The sequence below is a fragment of the Octodon degus genome, unplaced genomic scaffold, assembly GCF_000260255.1.
Source record: "Octodon degus isolate 3935 unplaced genomic scaffold, OctDeg1.0 scaffold00210, whole genome shotgun sequence".
NCBI classification, from domain to species: domain Eukaryota; kingdom Metazoa; phylum Chordata; class Mammalia; order Rodentia; family Octodontidae; genus Octodon; species Octodon degus.
In genome coordinates this window covers 729,908-749,519 of record NW_004524786.1, presented here as the reverse complement: position 1 = coordinate 749,519, position 19,612 = coordinate 729,908, and the positions used below count along the sequence as shown (strand labels likewise).

At 48.2% G+C, this 19,612-nt stretch overlaps 1 protein-coding gene across 15 annotated transcripts in view; it reads right to left on the bottom strand.

The window, feature by feature from the left end:
* Window positions 1-649: 649 nt before the first annotated feature.
* Magi1 (membrane associated guanylate kinase, WW and PDZ domain containing 1) overlaps window positions 650-19,612 on the bottom strand; it is a 660,109-nt gene continuing 641,146 nt past the window's right edge. For 5 of the 15 annotated variants that reach the window (XM_023704998.1, XM_004644781.2, XM_023705002.1 and 2 more), the window contains 8 exons: window positions 18,818-19,010; window positions 15,771-16,067; window positions 12,886-13,089; window positions 7,500-7,593; window positions 7,314-7,374; window positions 6,178-6,321; window positions 3,636-3,774; window positions 651-1,701 (listed from right to left, as the gene is read on the bottom strand). In XM_023704998.1, the coding sequence (XP_023560766.1) occupies window positions 1,568-1,701; window positions 3,636-3,774; window positions 6,178-6,321; window positions 7,314-7,374; window positions 7,500-7,593; window positions 12,886-13,089; window positions 15,771-16,067; window positions 18,818-19,010 (1,266 nt within the window). In that variant the 3' untranslated portion in view covers window positions 651-1,567. Of the gene's footprint in view, window positions 1,702-3,635; window positions 3,775-6,177; window positions 6,322-7,313; window positions 7,375-7,499; window positions 7,594-12,885; window positions 13,090-15,770; window positions 16,068-18,817; window positions 19,011-19,612 lie in introns of all 15 variants that reach the window. The other 10 variants (XM_023704999.1, XM_023705001.1, XM_012517740.2 and 7 more) reach the window with 5 other exon arrangements.

Sequence of the window (19,612 nt, the reverse complement as noted above, 5' to 3'; positions counted from 1 at the left end):
CAGACAGACAGACAGCCAGCTGTTGCGGCCCGGAGTGTCCCTGCGTGCGGGCGCGGAAGCGGCCGGACCCCTGCACTGCTCGCGACTCGCGTCGCAGGTCACAAGGAGCTCAGCGGGCAGCAGCGCCCACCTCTCACCGCCGGCCTCAGCGCCCAGCCCGCCCCCTCCGCTCCCTGAGACAGCCTTTCCCACGCGAGTGCGGACGTTCACCGGCTAACACTGGAGGGCGCTGATTTGCAGGGGCAGGAGGGAAGCTTTAGGGGACAGAAATGATCAAGTGGGGCACACAGGGGTGCAGAGTCTGCTGCACCTCGCACTCGGGATTTATTTCATCATTTATGAAGTCTACCTCTTTTGGGGGGCAGGCTCTCACACGTAGTTCAGGTTGGCCTTGGACTGCCACATTAAAAAAGTGTAGGGTGCTGGGCAGAGGGGATTCTGGAGGCAACATGCCGGCCAGATGCTGACTAATGTGACCCGGACCCGAGGGTCATTAGGAGTGTCCCACCTTTGTGGGTGTTCTGCACCTATTCTGGGTACTTTCGAGTCAAATCAAAAAAGGGGGGAGGTTGGTTTTTTTTTGGCTGAACCAGGGATCGAACTCAGGCCCTTGTGCTTGCCAGGGAAGCACTTATTCTACTGAGCCATCTCCCCGACCCCAGGGGGGCAGTTTTTAACATGCAATGTTTGCTAATCAATAAAAGGAGCCCGAGGGCGTTAGGGACATACTGGAAATTAGTGGGGTGCATAAAAGTTTAGGCTTAAAGATACTTTTCCGTAAGTATGCAAAGCAGCCATAATGATATCTAGGAATTATGGGATCACTGAACTGCTTCTATACCATCAAGATATTTGCAGATTTAAAAGCAAGGCCTCCCGTAACACTCCTGCTCATTATTATTATGATCTGAAAAGGCAGCAGATGCTGTGGTAGCAACTGGAATTTATAACTCCTTGCAAAGCAGGGTTTTGTTGAGAGTTAACTCAGAAGTTACAGATGCTTGAATGCTGTGCGGAAGGGTGGTGGGCAGACCAGCGCAACAGAGACAGGAGTCTCTGGGATGCTTGGGAGGCCTTTCACGGGCAAGGAGGTCTCTAGTGAGCCATTAACATGTTCCATGAAGGGGCTCCCCAAACCCAGAATGGCTCTGAACAAGGTGGCAGGAATTTGGAAGTGGGGTCATCAAAATGTTCTGACAGGCCAGGCAGAAAATACCTTGGGTCCCACGTCCTCCATTTGCCCTTGCACTATGGAGCCACTGGCAGCACTGAAAAGTTGTGGGCATGGCTGTGTGCCAAGAAAAGTTTACGAGAAACCAGCCGTGGAGAACACCTGCCCTACGGCACGCAGAGCTCCGCGTGTGCGGGAAGGCTCTATGAGCACCGTCCACTCTGTCTAGAATCACTTGACATCGGTGGGGAGATCTAACTTGGCGTTCTCACACCTGAGACAAGGGGGAGCAACCTTTGGTGAGGGCAGTGGGGTACTTACAATTGAAAGAAGGCAGGGTGCTCAGAACGACTGCCAGACATATCAAAACAGAGCTAAGCAGAAGCAATGAGGAAATTAGGCCACAGCACAGAAACACCTAGTATGGAGTGAGCTACAAACCGTAGTTTGATTATGGCCCATAAGGTAGAAGCAAGCCTCCCCGAGCTTTTCATTTCTCATACATGCAGCGATGTTAGGAGGCATCATCGCTGTGGAAGGGAGGCCAGCACCAAGAACAGTCAGAGAGAGAGAGAGAGAAAAAAAAAAGTTGAACATTTAGATTCCCTATAATGAAGAGGAAAGAAAAAATAAAATATGCATCTGTTAACATAGGGCAAAGAGTTTATTTGTCCAGTCAGACAGTCTAAGGCAACGCTTTAGAATAAGGCTGCGGAGACCGTGATTGGGACAGTAGAAGGTGACTCAGAACCCAGACAACAGGTGAGTTGCTTTGTTCTGGGTGTGTGTGTGTGTGTTTCTCTCAAACAACTGGAACAATGACAGGCTGGCAGAGGACAGCATTAACAATAAACACAGAAGAACAAAGTCCCCTCCGAAACCCCTGCCCCTCCGCCCCTGGCGCAGTTAAATTAAGTACAAAAACTCATTATAAAAATAGCCTCACAGAGAAGCAGGTTCCAGTCAAGTCAGAAAAACATTGGAACTTAGCATACTGTAACCCATCTGTGACTCTAATCAATGGGATGAGAGACTTAGTCCAAAGGACACATGGAAACAGTACAGCAGAGCAACCTGGCATGTTAAACCCTTCTTGGAAAGCAATGTGCATGATCTTTATTTTCAGCCCAGAGAACATTGGTTAGTGTTGGATTTTCATCCTCAGTGCAACAGACACAGGTTTGGAGAAAGTACACAGGTGATGACTCGCAGGTGAGTTCTCACATCCGACAGAAGCAGGGGAAGACAGAAAGGGGAGATACGGTTACACAGTTTCAGGGCAGCAGTACACCCAGGGGTCAGGGTGGAGCACAGTGTGCGGCAGGCAGCCTGCCTGGTCGCCGTGGTTCCCAGGTGGACCACATCTGCAGCGCCTTTTCTGATGCCCTCCCCCTTGCCCTGGCCCCTTGTGCCGTGCACCTGCACTAGTGTCTGACACCTGGAAGGCTGCCTTTCTAAGGAGCTATATTCCTTAAACTGCACCTACATTAAGCACCACATCAGGTCCAAAATGCAACTGGGAGCTGTGCAGAACGACTTTCAGAAAAGAGGGTGATAACAGATAAATCCCTAATAAAGGGGACCAATGTATATGGGGGGCATTCAATCAGTTTCTATAGAAACTTTTGTAGACCTTTGGTTGGGGAAAAAAGCCCTACATCTAGGGCATAGTTTCCTTTTTATTTTTAAAATTTAAACAAGATTCTTCATAGGACATAATTATTATAATATACAATAGTTTGTCATCAGAACACTAAGCTATGTAAAGATCATTTCTGCCTACTCAAATCATGTCTAAAGAGATGAAAAGGAACTCTATGTATAACCTGGCTTTCCTCACAGGAAAGGTATAGCGACACGTTTCCCTCACGGTGAGCGCTGGGAATGTGGCTGACAGCAACAGTCTGCGTGTGCCTGCCCACCGGCAGTGGGCTCGGGTCATCTGATGGGGCGAGAGACAGCAGGGGTGGAGAATACGGGACCCAGAGCATCAGAGTAAGCAAGGCCCTGAATCATCTGGAAATTTCACATCTCTTAAATAGATATATCAAGTAACCGAAAAAGAAAAAAATATATATATTGTGCCTCAACATATCACTCAGGAAACCTGCTTTCCTGCTTCTTAAAAGAAGTATAAGTCATCTTGTGCTAAGACTGGATCTGAGAAACAGTTTGGCACAGTTCAAACATTCCTTCGCTCTCGGTCGAACTAGACAGCGTGTTCTCTGATTATCAGAAAGGGGTTACCAGGATCTGGTCTCAGGCCACGCCCCAGTCCACGTAAGCAAGCAAAAGGATGAAATGTGCAGAGATTTCAGGACAAGCGAGGCGAATAATCACATGGTGAAGAGGCTGGTAAGACACTGGTGATTAGGGGACAGAAAGGACTTGTCTGCTGCCATCTGGAGACAGATTCATGGAGTCATGCCAGGGAAGGAAGGAATGTTTTCATAGTTTGACCCACCATATTCCGGGACCGAGCCGTCTCCCCGCCTCAGAAACAGACGGACTCTTCGGCCACCACTCTTAATCAGCTCGATGGCCCGAGAATGCTTCATGTTTTTGGTGGTCTCGCCATTGATCTCCAGAATTTCATCACCAATCTGCCAGGCGAAGAGAGAACAGAGGGAGCGGGTGACAGCTCTGGTGGTCCACTCGATTTAAACATTCTTTCACTGATTTATTTACCAAATATAAAGCACATTCCAGAAAACGTCTTAATGCTTAGGATGCAGCAATGAAACATACAAACAGAAATCCCTAATCTCATGGAGATTAGATTACAATGAGGGAAGCACAATTAGTAATAAGATTAGAAAAATATAAATATGTTAACGTTTAGTGCTAAAGGAAGAAAGGAAGGCACTAAAAGGAATCAGGTGCCAGGGCAGGAGGACCCTTGCCTGGCGGTTTCTGGGGACCTTGCCTCCTTCACCCTTCCAGCGACTCTTTTCTAACCCCCGGATGTCCTAAGGCGTCAGCTGGAAGATCTGGGGAGACAAGCTCAGCAGCACAAGCGCTCATCCAGCACACGCAAGGTCCTGAGTTCGATCCCCAGTATTTGTCTACTTGCCCTCACACACTCCCTCTGATGTGCGTGGCTGACAGCCTGCTCTGCTTTGAAAGCAGCCCCGAAAGGCTTTTTTTTTTTTTTTTTTTTGCGGTACCGGGAACCGAACTCAGGACCTTGTGCTTGCCAGGCAAGCACTTATTCTACTGAGCTATCTCCCCAGCCCTTAGGCTTTTGTGCTGATCACTTGGTCCCCAGCCCAAGGTGCAGATGGTGACTGGGCCTTGAGGAGATGTTGGGTCTTGAGGATTTGGCCCTAAGATCCCGAGGCCCCACCCATTTTCTCTCTCTCTGGCTTCCCAGCTGCTGCGGCAAGCAGCTTGGCTTTCCCACACACTCTCCACAGGGGGTCTCTCACCACCAAACATGGGGCCAGAGAACTGTGGACTGACACCTGTGAAACTATGATTAAAAATAAACTTCTCTTCCCGTGAAGCTCACTTTCCTAAGGTATTCTGTCCTAGGACGAAAACTAACACTACACTGGAGCCTCATGACAAGACATGAGCGGGGGCTCTGGCCAGCAGCCAGGCACCACCCGAGGAGCCACTTGTGACCTTACACAGGGGCCTTCAGGAGCCCACGGCCTGTTCACACGTGAACTCGGCGCCTGCTGGCTCAGCCGGGGCTGTGCGTGCTGGGCAGAAGCAGGTGCGTGAGACAGGCCCGGCTGCTGCCCAGGTGGAGCTCAGAGTCCAGAGGGGGAGAGGAGAAGCCCTGGTGTCGCAGTGCACGCTTCTCCTTCACGTGGGCCCCTCGCTTTCCGGGGTCTGTCTCCTCGTCAGCAGAAGGGCGAAGCCCACCCACTCTGCTGTGCTGCCAGGAGCACCTGCGAGTGCCTCGGGGGCAGCTGCTGGGCACTGCGTGGTGGCCTCGTTCCAGCCAGTCAGAAGCTCAAGCGTGAGTCAGGGCCACGGAACGCAGAGCTGTGGGCCCAGAGGTCCAGCAAAAGCAGCATGTGTGCACATGTGCATCACCGAGCATCTTCCCCACGCAGACGCAAGGCGGCGGAGCACACAGAAACCACTACGCTGCGTGGTCCTAGACGCTGTATTCTCGTGTGGGCGCCATTTTGCACTGCTTCATGTTTGAAACATGCTGTTTGTGGTTCCTCAGCTGAGAAAAACATTGTTAAAAATTCAGTCTGAAGAAAGTTAAAAGTCAAGATTGTGCCTTAGCACAAATACAGCACAACACGGACTTCCTCACTCTTGGTCAGTTTTTTCTTCTCCGGCTCAGGCCCACCTTAATTCACTTTCCTTCCTTTCTTATTTTTAAATGGGTTGTGAATGGCTTCCCATGCATATATCTCAGGCTAGGTGACTTATCTGTACTGAGGAGACAATTTATCTTTCCCTAATCATCTCATTTGCCCAGGAGAATGACACATGGCAACAGATACCACACGGCTCGAGAGAGCAACCTGCTTCTGGCATTTGAGTATTTACAATGCACAGCTTTGATTACTGCACAGAACTCCAAATATCAGTGCCCTGAAGTTGCTGTCCTTTTGCTGAGGCAGGGGGTCAGGGTGCTGTCTCGGATCCTTGGCAGACAGCTGCAACTGCTGCGGCACAACCAGCGCTCACCCCAGCACCGACAGACCACAGGGCTCTCCTGCTGCCCGAGCACACAAGCACTGAGGGCTCTTGCGAAGTGACGTCTGCCACAGGGAAGCACCAGGTCTAAGGAGACGCATTCAGAGAACACCTACTTCAAGGCATCTATTAGTGATGTTAATCTTTTCCAAGATCCACCCAAATTTAGCAGCTGCACCTAACAATACTTTGGGAAGAGCTATCCCGTCGGGGAGCGGGGGAGTATTGTAAAGCACTGTGGAAAATGCAATTCTTAGGCACATGAACGTTCTAACGTGCGTGCCAAGAAGCTGCTGCCGATGGTGACTCTGGTCTACCCATCTCCTTTCCCAACTTACCCTCATCTTTCCGCATCTTTCTGCAGGCCCATCCTCTGCTAGGCGCAAAACATAGAGGTCCATGTTATACTCCCGACCTCCGCGGAGACTAAAGCCAAATCCCTTCGCTCCTCTTTCCAGTTCCACAGTGTAAAAATCCTGCTCCTGTTTAAAGACATTCAGTGTATTTGATAATTCTAGAATTTATGTCCACACACATTTTTCTTCATCTCTTCCCAAACATTCTCTATTATGTGAACCTGGCAAAAAAGTACACTGTCCAGAACCCTCGTGGTGGCTCTCCATCGTTTATCAGTCATCCTCCTTAGTCTGTGTTCATCTCAGAAGCTGGCGATCTAGAGTTTGGAAATGTTCATGCTGTGAATGCCTGCACATACAGGACATGCACACCTGCTGCTGGGCTGCTTCCTGGCCTGTGGCCGTGAGCACGGCCCAGCCTAGGCTGGCTGTGCTAGCTCTGCAGTCTGCGAGTGGCTCCCATCTCTGTGGCTGGGAGCATGAGTGAACCACAAAGGCTCCAAGAAGTGAGTAAAAGGATGATGACCTCCTTAGAGCTGCAGCGCCTGGTATTTCCCCAGTCTGCTCCTTTTGCTATCATCTGCACAACCCTGACTGCTACACTGACAGGTGGCTTGTTCTCTCTGTCTCACCTGAAACTCACAAACCTGAGAAAAACCTTATCAAAAAAAAAAGACTTTCTTGACAGAAGCACATTTTGGCTCTTGAGCCTGGGTTTCACACTGGCCTGGAACTCACCATGCGACCCTCCTGCCTGAGCCTCCCGGGTGCGGGGAGTGTGATCACGAGCCACCGCACTCAGCAGGCAGGTGCTGTGAGGACTAAGGTCACAGACAGCATCTGACGAGCCTTTGCTCTCGTCACTGCTCCTTATGGTAGCATGTCATTTTGTTTTTACCCTAGGAGAGATATCTAGGAATAGTTTTTAAAGGCAATAACATGCAATGTCGTTTCCTAGACAATTAGATATGAGCGTGTATTTGGTATCATTGCACATAAGATTACTTATTTTAAGGATGTCTTTTAAAAATCTCTTGTACTAGCCTAGCCTCAGAAAACTGGAAGGAAATGAATGAAGTACACAAAAAAGAAAACAAAAGCGGAGAAACGGCCCTCACCTGTGTGACCTGCGGGGCTTTGAACTCAAACTGAGACTCCGGCTTTGGTTTGGTGGGATTCCTGCCAAAGAAAGAGAAAGAGATACAGCAGCAACCCAACTTCCCCAGTACTGGGGAAGAATCAAGAGGTGTTCGGCCGAGAGCCACGAGCTCCCCCTTCGCCTCACAAACCAAAGCCACGCTGACCTGGCCTCCTGCGACCCCTGCTGAGCAGGGGCGTGGGTGGTGGTGATGGTGGCGATCTTCTCTGCGTTGGTCAGCAAGGCAGCGTTTGAGGACTCTGCGGGGTGGAACATAAGGAAGCGAAGGCCTCAGAGGAGACACTCTCCCTGGCAGAAGGCCCAGGTCTAGCACCCAATCTGACTTCTCTGTCCCCGGTCCAAACAGCTGTACTTGAATTTCCACGCAGTTAACGGACCACTCTGTCTCGGCTGACCCAGGCTACGTGTGCCCACAGCCCCCTCCCAACTAGAGGCTATCCCAAAGGGAAGGGTCTGCCAAGGCTGTGCTGCTCTAGAATGGCGCAAACATAGGTGCCAGGTAGAGGCCCCCTACCCTGCAGGACACCACGCTGGAGTCACTTCCCAGAAAATGTGTCTGTCAGCCTCCTGCAAGTTGGCAGCCAACACTCAACGAGCCAGCTTAATTTTCTCGTGTGACTATCACATCAAGATCGGAAGTGGGCAAGATCTTGTTAGAGACACACGAGCACCACCCGCTGCTTCTCCCTGCCCTCACTGAGGCGCAGGGGACGCGGGCTGCTTAACGGGCCTCGTGTAGCATCACTCATGAAAGATTAATTTTAAAATGTGGCTTAGAAAATAAGAGCTTGTAAATGTGAGTTACATAGATCACAAAGCCACCTTAATGTGATGAATGTGATTATGTTGCTATGTAAATTGACTTTCTTCTTCACTAACCACATTCATCAGCAACTTCATTAATCTCTAAGTTTGGAGATGTGGAATGCGAAAATATTGAGATGTGTAACTAGACTGCACACCCACGTTCATGTATCAGAACAACGATTCACGCGGTGATGGTTACACGTGCATTTTCTAATTATTTCCCCATTAAGATCAAGCCAGGTAGTAACCAGCTGTACGCCAGTTCCACTGCTAATACTGAAACGGACTCCTGGAACGTGGTGTGCATTTTCTAACCAACAATATGCTAACCGCTGTGGCTGGGTGCTCATTTAATTCGCAGTACACTTGGAGGTGTCCTAGGGTTCATGTTAACAGTTTCATGTTTGTTGAATACGTGTATCTACTCATTAAAAAAAAAAAAAAACAAGCAGGTTTTCTATGAGAAAACATTTTACGTACTTCAAAGTGGGAAACCTGGAATCTCTCTCTCTCTCTCTCCACTGCACTCTTAGAACATGAGACTTCCCACAGAGCCTGACTGTGGTCCACCTTCCATTGTAATTTTGTAAGAATATTATTCCACTTGAGTCAGGCTTCCTGTTATTTTATCTTCATTACGTACACGGGTTTGAGATGCAGGCCTGGGTTCCAATCCTCCTCTCCCCTATTCATTAGCTAGATGCCTTATTGTTCTCATCTGATAAAGGAGGGGGATGACAGGAATCCCCTTTTCTTGGATTAAAGCGTAGGAAATATTTAGTACGGCGCTGGAAACGCAGTAAGCACTCAGTGCTACTCACTGCAGCTGTGGGTCTTGCTAGCACTGAGGCTTTTTGGTTTCTTACTGTGGGGACTTAACTTTAAGATCTCTATGACATGAAAAATTTAAATAGAATTTTAATAATTTCTACTTAAGTGATAAAAGTCAGTTTTCCCTATAGCCAAGACACAAGATTAATAAGAAAATATAGCTAGATCAAGAGAATTCTACCATAAAATCTATTCACATTTTAGGACAATGTTCCTCACAATGTGTTACTGAATATTTCTATAAATTCTGAAGCAAAAGAACCTATGGCCAATTAAGCTTGGAAAGTTCTGGGTGACAAAAGGAACGGCTCCCAAGGGTCTCTGTTTTGCTGTTCTTGTGGAATCTGTGGAGAATTTCTGGGTCGTGTGCCTTGTGACCCTCTGATGTGGGGAGGCGTTGCCTCTCAAGACTCCTGGGAAGTGGGTTAAGCCAGGGGTTTCAAGATCAGACTGTGGTCTGGATCATTCTGCTTTCCACCCTCAGCTCTATAATTTACTGGACAGGCAGAACTTATGCAAAATCACTGAATTTTCAGTGCCTCAGTTTCCATATCTGCATAAGGAGAACGGCATAAGAAGGTAGTGAATTGCTACTGAGACTATCCAAGAAGAAAGTGAGACACAATACTTCGCATTCTTCTGATATTCATCATTACATTGAAAGCACATTACTATTGTTCTTCAGTGCCTTTGGAAGGACTGTTATCTCCTTTTATGGCTCTCAAAGGCAGTCAGCTGGCAGGACTTGGCTCCACTTCCAGGTGTGTCACAAAGCCCGCCCCTCTGTCACCGTCCAGGACAGACGACAGCACAGCCCATCACCACAGCCCATCACCGTGACCTGTCAGACTGTTTACAAGCACAAGCACTGGTCCTTTAATGCACTTCACGGTATCCACTTTAATTAACTGGATGGAGACTCTGGGAATCACAAGGTTGTCTGGGCCATGGGGAACCATAACCAAGACACCACAAAGGTTTCCTTGTAACTAAAGTGACCACAGCTTCTGGGTTGGGTAAAGGTTGTCTTCACAGTTCTTGTGTGTTTCTGTAGCTGGAATTTTCTAAGCAGATCAAATCCTGTTCTCAAACAATTTTTGTATTTGTGCTGCTTTCATGACTTGATGAAATATAACAGATAATCACTCAATACAAACATAAACAGTGCCGTTATTAATTCTCCTATCTTTCATTTGCTATTTTTCCAATATTTACACACAAAACTATCTGGGGGTGAAGCTTAACTTCAAGCATTTTTAAAAATTAACATTTAATATGCAAACATCTCTTCAAGGTCTAAACTTTCCTCGGGCTCCCGTTTTCTGGGTCTGCAGCCAGCTACCTCGAGGGCCAGCTCTAGTGTGCCGTGAGGCACAGTGCTGACCCTCTCTACCCACACTCTTTCACGATTCCCACCGCTCCACACACGAGTGCAGTAACTGCTCCGGCTTGGACAGAGACACCGAGGCAGCATGTAGGCGGTACTGACATGTCCAAGGTCACCCCAGAGGCATGTGCTGGTGGAGGGAATTGACCTCAGCAGCTACGGACAGGGTCTGTGGCCCCTTCTGTGGGCGTAACCTGCTGGCACCAAGCCAACCATCCCTTCAAATGAGCCATGCTTTTATTTTACTGCTAAAGTTCACGAACTTCATTAAGCATTATCGCTGCAGGATTTCACAGGCCACCTTCACGGAACCAAGATAGTGTTCAGCATGCCTTTGATTTCTAGTACGTTTTCATAGTATCAATAAAGTTAGGCTTATTTTCATAAACTTTTGAGTCTTCATTTGGCATTGAACCAAGATTATATCTGCTTTAAATGCTTTTTTACAAATACAGAGATGAAGCTCATTACAAAAAAATGTATAGCTCTATCCCAAAGGCAAAACTTGCCCTGGATGACAGAAAAGAACCCACTGTAAAAGAAGCGTTGCTCAGACTCCTGCCTTCCAAGAGCAGCATCACCTAGGGCACCAACACCCTTGACTTTCGGGACTCTGAGGCAGATGGAAGGCAGCTCGCCACTGTACCACCACAGTGAACAAGGCAGATGGGCAGACTGACCAATTTTAGACAAGTTCCAGAAAATACTCCACATCTTTTATGAAACAATGTTTATATCTATGTAGCCCTCCCAGAGGAATGAACTGGACATTAACACACTTCTAGCAATTGTGCATCAGAAAGGAGCACCTTGGCTTTCGCCACGTTGGCTGGGGCTGTGCGGAAACGGCACTGCTGTGGTGACAGCTTTTTCCACCCTGCGCCTCCCCATCTCTGCACAAGGGATCTCAGTTCTAGCCTCATCTTTAGAGTTCACAGTGAAAAGCAAGTACATCAACAAATGACACTGTTTTCCTCATAGATACCTTAACGTGTGAACATACATGTAGTAAATATCTGGAGGCAACACTGGAAAGTGTCAATGCTATAAATGTGTGAAGAGTGTGGGGAGATGCTTTCGCCAAGGAAAATGTGGTATCGTGGTGCCAAGTTCTACCTCCTGCATAAGAAACGCTTTCATTGAGAGTGGACTGAAGGCCAAATTTAAGAACACTATTTAATATATATTTTATGCTCATAAATACTTTCACTACCTTGAACCTGATTCCAAGTGAGCCTGGCTCAATCCAGCTGCTTCTGTTTGATAAAAGCCTGATTCCCACCTAGAATGTGGGGACAGTGACAGCGCCCCAAGGCTGGTTCGACCTGGCCAAGCTTCAATACGGATTTGGCAGTCACCTATTTGCACACCCTCTTTCTGTTCTTCTGCTTTATCTGTCCCTTGTACACATCTCAAAAGGACAGACGTCGCCGTGCTTTACTCTCCACTCACCTCTCAACATACAAAGGGCAGAGAGGGGGCCAGGGGGCGCCACACAATGGCGCCACCTGGCCATGGATGAGACCTGTGGGACTGGGAGCCCAAGTGCACCTTCTGTTTCGCTCACATACACTGTCACAGCGATGGGAAGCTTGCATGCCTCCCAAGGGCAAAGGTAACCTACAATGAAGTAACTTCTGGAATTTAAGTCTCTAAACAGCTTGTATTGGCCTATCAACCTCCAAGTTTGCACAACTGGATGCTAAAATGAATGCTGATATTTAGCACAAGGTACTTTACTGTGGGGGGCTGTTCTGTGTAACACAGGGTGCTTGGGAGCATTCCTGGCCTACCCCCACCCCATACTGCTCAGCCCCCCAGCAGACACTGCCAAGTGTCCTGGGGACAGAACTGCCACTGCAGTCAGAAAACCAGAGATCTGAATGTAACCAGCCAAGCAAACAGGCAGAAAAGAATAGGCCCAGCTCACTGTGGGACTATCTACCATGAATGTGGACATTTCATTCTTTCTCCATCTATATCTGAATATTGGGAACAGATCAAGTAGGCACAAATCTCAAAAGTTTCTCATGAAATAAAAATTTGATTTACTCATTTATTTTGAAAAGAAAAACCAAAACCAGCGTGGGCTTTCCCCAGTAGGTAGGTCTGTGCTATCACCATAATACTTTAATAGCAATGACTGAAAAGAATCACTGATGATTTCCAGCTAGGACATCAGAGGATCTTTACTATCTCTGTCAAAACTATGTTACAGTTTTGAACACAAGGACACCAAAAAAGAAAAAAAAATACTAGGAAAGCTGAGGATTTTCTGGCATTTTTATGTCTGCAGCAAGACGGGTGATAGGGCTAGAGGAGCAATCAGAGAAGAGGGTGAGGTACAGCTCAGTAACAGTGGCGTGCGCTGGCCTGCGGCGCTTGTTCTGCGAGGGACGGTAAGCTGCCCTTATGTCTACACTATTCACTTACATGAACAGTAACAAAGGGGAGAGGAAGACAGACAGCGAGAGTAGGAGAGAAAGAGGCAACAGGTATACTTTACCGTCCCCGGGAATGATGCGCAGGGTTACTGTGTTTCCTGCTTCCTTGATTAGGTTGACAATGTCAGAATGGGATTTGTTGGTGATGGAGCATCCATTTACCGCCAAGATCCGGTCTCCCACTTTCAGCTTGCCGCAGCGGTCAGCAGGGCTTCCCTCAATAATCCGACCTATTTTGTGAGGCATAGCCACACATGCATTGCCTGCTTTGATATTGAGTTTAATTTTTTAAAGTTACGTAGGAATACAGCGAAGGGAGGAGAAAAAGGGTTGAAAAGGGAAAGAGAAGGTTAAGTGTTAATTAAGCATTAAGCAAATGTTATTCAAGGAGAGCTCTGTGCTCACTGTCAAAACATTGGCAATACTGAGAGTCTAAGAAGCCACTGCCCGAAACTCAAATTCATGGCTGTGGTGCTTTTCTGATTCAAAATGAGGGGTGAACCCCAGTTTCTCTCCTTAAAACAATTATAAAATTTGGAATACCTGGCAATTTCAAAGAGTATTACGAGCCCCAAATAACTTGTTCTTGCTTAGGGGAGGACCACAAGCCCAAGGCCAGGGCGGGACATACCCCCCCCCCCCCCCCCGTGCTCAGGTCCCTTCACTTCTGCCAGCTGTTGTTGAAGCTTCTCCCAACATTTCGCTCTCAGTTTACAAAAGCAATCATTACTTCTGTAAGACCTAGGAGTCTGCTGGCACTAGAGATTCAACGCAAAATCATCTAATGAACTTACACCTTCTATTTAAAAATTGCAAGGGGCTGGGGAGATAGCTCAGTAGAAGTGCTTGCCTGACAAAGACAAGGGCCTGAGTTCAATTTCCAGTTCCGCAAAAAAATTAAAAAATAAAAAAAAAAAATTCAGATTATTAGAAAAAGGGCATAACCATGGGAGGCAAGCCAAGTGAGCACGTGACCTGGACACAGTTTCTTTCAGGACCTCTGCTCTCTCAGCCCATCATGCAGGGCTGCTGGGGTCCTCAGCTCTGAATTCCTCCTCCTGCATCACACAATCCCCTGAAAGGATGTGAAAATCTAGCACAGTTTGGGCTGTGGACCCCGACCAAAGCTTGGCTCGCATCGCCCTTCTCCTTTCTGATCACTGGTCACTGCCAGCTCTGCTGTGGAGCTCCATCAGAAAGGCTCCACAGAGCTGGCTCATGCGAACTTCATATGCTCCCCAGTGCTGCTGACTGCTACAGAAGCAAGAAAAGGAGGCTCTAAGGCTGATGGGGTTTCTAGGAAACTGTCCCCATGTTTCTTACATGCATTCATCTTTGGAGAACTTTCTGGGAATTATGAGAGAGTTATGCAGCCAAGGCCCTTTAAGAGGGTTACAAAGCTAACGTGGGAGACAAGAGCTGTGTGAGTAGACTCTTCCATCATACTTTAGGCCTGAAAAGGGCAGTGTGTGGGGAAAGGCACCAGCATCGCTCTGAATGCTGGCAGGTCTGCCTGAGCTTTGGCACGGGGTGCACCGTCAAGTCAAAGAGGCTCAAAAAGGAAACACTGCACTGGAACTCAGCAAATAGGTGCTGCAGGAAGCATCCGCATCTACTCCAGATCTGGACTGAGCTGAATGCATTTCCAAGCACAATTGGCGCAAGGAGGGGACGAAACAGCAGGTATGTGGAAAGCTCCCAGGTCCCATGTGAGGTTGGCAGAGTTTGATTCATTGATTGTGAAAACCGAAAGACAACAAGGACCAAAGTGTGAGCGCATCATGGCCTCTCCATCCGGGGCTCAAGGCTTTGCACCCGCACACCTGCTCTTTCCTCCCAGAAGCCGAAGGTGATTCTAAAGCACTAAGAGCATGAAGGCCAGCAAGAGTTAAGCTCTAGGTCTGAAGAAAAGACCTGGAATTTCTTGTCCCAGCCAAGTGTCTTTCTTTTTAAGTAAGCAGAAAAGTTTCTAGAAATAATTTAAAAGACAAAACAAAACCTCCTGCCTGTCGCCCACACTGTGACAGCTCTGTGAGTGTGGCTCGCAGAAGCACCTCAGTCTTGGTGCAACACTGCAGCCACACAGCACAGCCCTGGTTGAGTCCCCTCCCAGACAAGGATGGGGTGGGGGACAGCTTGCGCAGGAAGCTGGCTAGCAAGGTTAACGGAGGCAAATGGCATGGGGATGTGGCCAATGATTGTAGCCAGAGAGCACTAGTCAGGAGGCAGCGTGGTCAGGTCACCAGCATGAGTGTCAAAGCCTGCAGCAGCCCTCACCCTTTGCCATCACCTTCCACATCCCTTAAGCAAATGTTCTTGGGAGACGGACTTAAGAAAAACTCTAATTGGGAAGGTGGAGTCTACATCTATAACCCACTGCAATGGGAAAGAGGGGCAGGCAAGCGAGCGGCTTTGAGCCACCCAGACTCACTTACTCCACAGGGTTAGGTTTCAGACGGCAACTGTGTTTCTCCACACTTTGTGGAAACCCCAACATCTAGATGTGTCCCAAAGTCAGCTGGCTGTGAACTCTGACTTCAGCCAGATTCTTAGGCAATAACAAAAACAGTATTTAGGAATTTAAAACCATTTGTAGGCCCAGAGAGGGGCCCAGGCCAGGTGGGCAGAGGCTCCATGTCACAGTTCTACATTCTGTGCTCTGTCTAAAAACTCTCAAGGCCTTCTGGGGGTTCTCTCTGAATGACACATTACTTGGGACCTCTCCAAAATCTGTCTCTTGCAAAAATTTCAGATTTCCTTCTTGTCAAGGAGTTGCTAGTCAGGTTTTATGCAAGTCTCCGGAATGCTTGAAGTTACGTGCATGACCACGCAGAATGAAGGCCCCAAGAGTTGGGCACACGCCACCTCAGAAGGAAAGGCTGCAGGTGCACCTGCATTTGGTCACCGCAGAGGCACCGCCCACCTGCTCGCCCGCGCCGGCACTCACCGAAGGCCGTGCCCGCCTCGGGCCTGCTCACCGAGGACACGATGACGAAGCCGAAGCCCTCGCTGTCACCACGCCGGATCTCCACATCGTAGGGCTGCACGGCGGTGCTCACCACGCCACTGCCACCACCGCCCCCGCTGCCGATGCCACTTGTGCTGCCGCTGCCCGAGCTCACGGTGCTCAGGGAGTTCTGGCTGCCCTGCGGTGTGCGCTTGCCCTCGGCCAGCGAGGCTGGCTGCGTGCCACTGTGGTGTGAGGACGCTGGTGACGGCACCTCGGGCTCTGCAGGCTTGGGTGCTGCAACAGAGGCGGCTCAGGAGACGGGGCCCGCAGGACCACCCCCAAGGCACCCCGTGGCGAGGCCCTGACTAGAACGGTAATGTTTTCAGACAGGCTCTCTCTCAGCTGCACAGGCGAGGCATCAATCCCTGGTCTGCACCTCCCAGAGTGTGGGTCACAGGTGTGAGCCACACCCGCTCCCCACAGCGCCCACTATCCAGAAATGCTGGTCCCACAGACACCCGAGGAGGGCACCCACACCCTCAGGCAGCTCACCTGCCAACAGGGCTGCTCAGATTGAGGACTGTAGCAGGACTGACCCACAATGACACGGTCCCACTGCACAGAAGGACATTTCTGCCAAGCAAAAATACCGGCTACGCTAGTGACTGCCACTACCCTGGCTTCACAGATGCAGTCTGAGCCACACGTCTGAAGTGTCATCCCCTCTGCTCAGGTGTTGCCAGCTCTGCTGTGACATCTGCAAGTGTCTGTGTGACATTCGGGGCCACACGTGGAAGGGGCACAGGCAGCTGCTCTCCTCTGATCAGTGCTACAGGCACTGGCCCTCTGGCCACTTCTCAGCAAAAACTCCAGGTACTGCTTTGTCAGTGGGCTTCAGAATGTGCCAACAGCCGACAGAGGAAGTGGAACCAACCACGCCAACATCAAAATGTGTACCATGTCCTGGTTGCAAATAAGGCTGTATCTATTTCCCCAAGCTTCTCCTTTTGTGATGTTTTTATATTGTGGAAAAACATGAGTAACATTTATTTCACCACTTTAAACATTTGCACCGAGCTGGGGATATAGTTCAATGGTACAAGCACCTGCCTGGGAAAGTGCAAGGGCCTGAAGTGCAGTCACCGCTGTGCAGCCACCAGCACCACTCCCAGAACTCTGTATCTTTCTCAGCTGACCTGCCCACTCAACAACCCTCCCATCTCCCCTCCACAGTCCCAGAGTGTGTGTCTCTGACTACTCTGGGTTCCCCAAGAAAGTGGGGGGGTCATGAAGGAGCTGGCCTTGGCTTGCTTCACTTAGCCTAAGACACTCTTAGACTTAGCATGCCCTTTAAGTTGGACTCAAAATTCAGAGACTTTGAGATCTCAAAAATGGGCTTAACACAAGAAGCCACGTTGCCTTATGATTTTTACTTGGGTCCTGGAAGTCACATAACTTTCATCTCATCTCAAAATGCTGTTTTATGAAGTATAAAAAGTAAAGCCATATTAATATGCTGAGCTGTAAAAGGCTCAAGTCAACAACTTCTGACATTGCCAGTCCTACAGATAACCCACTACTATTATGGACTACTGGACTATATGGGATTATTTTGCTGAATTCATGCACCTACAATACAATATTTAAATGGCAATGGAATACCCACCTCTGACAAAACTAAACAAAAAAGGGAGATATAAAGGAAGGACCATTTTGAATCTGTACATTCAAAATAGGATAGATATACAGCTACTCTCTCTTAATTCAATGAGAAGAAAGATTTGTACTAATAGTGTTTGGACAGGATATCATGTCTGCATCTTGTACTATGAATAACCGCTAAGAAGACAACAATATGAAATGTATTAATTGTTGAAACTGTTCTACTAATTGGTTTTGAAACTGTCTCATTGCTATTTGTTTCTCAATAAAATTATTTAAAGAAAATTTTTAAAAAATCCAAACGCTGTTTTAGCTTACTGCCACTGTTGCATGAAAGAGGCCACTGATGAGCCCAGGGACATGAGGTATGGTCGATTGGCACTGTTTTCCATGGCTGGAGTACACAGGATGTTCACACTGCTATTTAATATGTTAACTGGGTAACTAATTATATATCACTTAAGCAGGCTTTATACTAGTTATTTTTAATAAGTTACCAATTAATTATATCTGATAGGTATTCATTGCACTAATATTAATATTATGGAGAGTTCATAATATTTCATTTCGTATTTCTTCAGTACCTCAATTGATTCAACACTTAATTTCTGCTACATTCTAGGTTCTGTCTTGCAGGCTTCAAGGTGGGGACAGCATACAAATTTGCAAAATTCAGTTACAAGCTTTTAGGAAGCTGGTAAGTCAGCAGAAAGTGCAGGCATTCACACAATTAGTTATCTCAGATGGTGGACTCTGATACAGAAGTAAATCATGAGCCCCAAGAATGGCCAAAAATTTTAAATCAAAGGGAGTGCATGGAAGGAGAGAATTCCGGAGGGAGGACGAGGACAGTCCTTCCTGAGCCTCCTAAAAGGGGGTGGTGTCTCGAGAACTAGGCTGCAAGCCACGGACAGACAGCAGGCAGGAAGATGACCACACTCGCCCTAGCTTCGCAGGAGGGGTAAAAGGAAAGCTCGGTTTTCACATATACCTTGAACAGCAGGTACAAGATTTTTCCCATGAGGTTTTTTTTTTTTTACAGTACAAATCTATTTTTTAACTGAATTTGAAGCTAGCACTTTTCAGATGTCTCTAATGACCCCTTCTGTTGAGCATGATCATAACCTCAGAGAGAGGCTGAGCTCTGATTGGGTGAGAGGCAGGCTACACACAGTCCACAGCCTCCTAGACGCCCGGCTGAACAGACGCAGATTGCACATTAGAGTACTTTTGAATGACAGCAGTTTTGCAGGCTGGGAGAGAAGCAAACCATCTGGAAATTCTGAGCCTGATCACATTTGCAAACATTTGCTAAAAGAGAAGCTTGAGGAGGCAGACGCGAAAGTGACAGCGCACCGTCTGAGGAATGAATGGAAACATACCAGCGAACACCACTTTACGCCGCACTGTGAGGTTGACGTGGCCTTGCTTGGCCGCTTGCTGCATAAGCTGAACCACGAGCTGGTGCGATTTTCCAATCACTGGTGTGCCATCCACACAGACCAACTCATCGCCGGACCGCAGGCGGCCGTCGGTATCCGCCGCGCCCAGTGGTACGATGTGACCGATATAAATCTGTGGAGTGAGTAGATGCGGGTGACACCTGCCTCTTTTGGGTTGCTCTTGCACTATGTCCTTCACGCCTCCCGGGAGGCTCCATCCACCCACCTCTGTCTGCCTGCACGCCGCAGACCTTCAGTGAGCATCCTCTGTGTCCACAGCACTGCAGAGGCTGCGACCTCAGCAGTGGGTCTGGCTGCGTCCTAGCGAGACCACGCTTTTCCCCACAGGCAGAGATCACCTTACTGCCTTAGAGAGACGTCTCTCCTTTCATCTGTACCTGAGAACCCTCCTTTCATACAACTCTGCTATCAGAGACAAAGGGCGGGAGTGACTGGGTGAGGGAGAGGGAGACATACACGTATGACACGGCCGGCTTGGCTGCTGGACCTGTGCATTCCTGCCGGTTCTCTGCAAGGAGCAGTTAATGCTCATTTTTTCTTTGCTTTTTTAATTTTTTGACCAATTGTGTATGCTTGTATCTAGTAATCTGAACAACTAATTCAAAGACAATATATAACAACCACTGTTGAATTTCTATAATTTTGTCTAGTGAAATTCTGTATTATTTCTATTGTCTGACTATTTCCTCTTAAAAAAACAGAAACTGAAAAAAA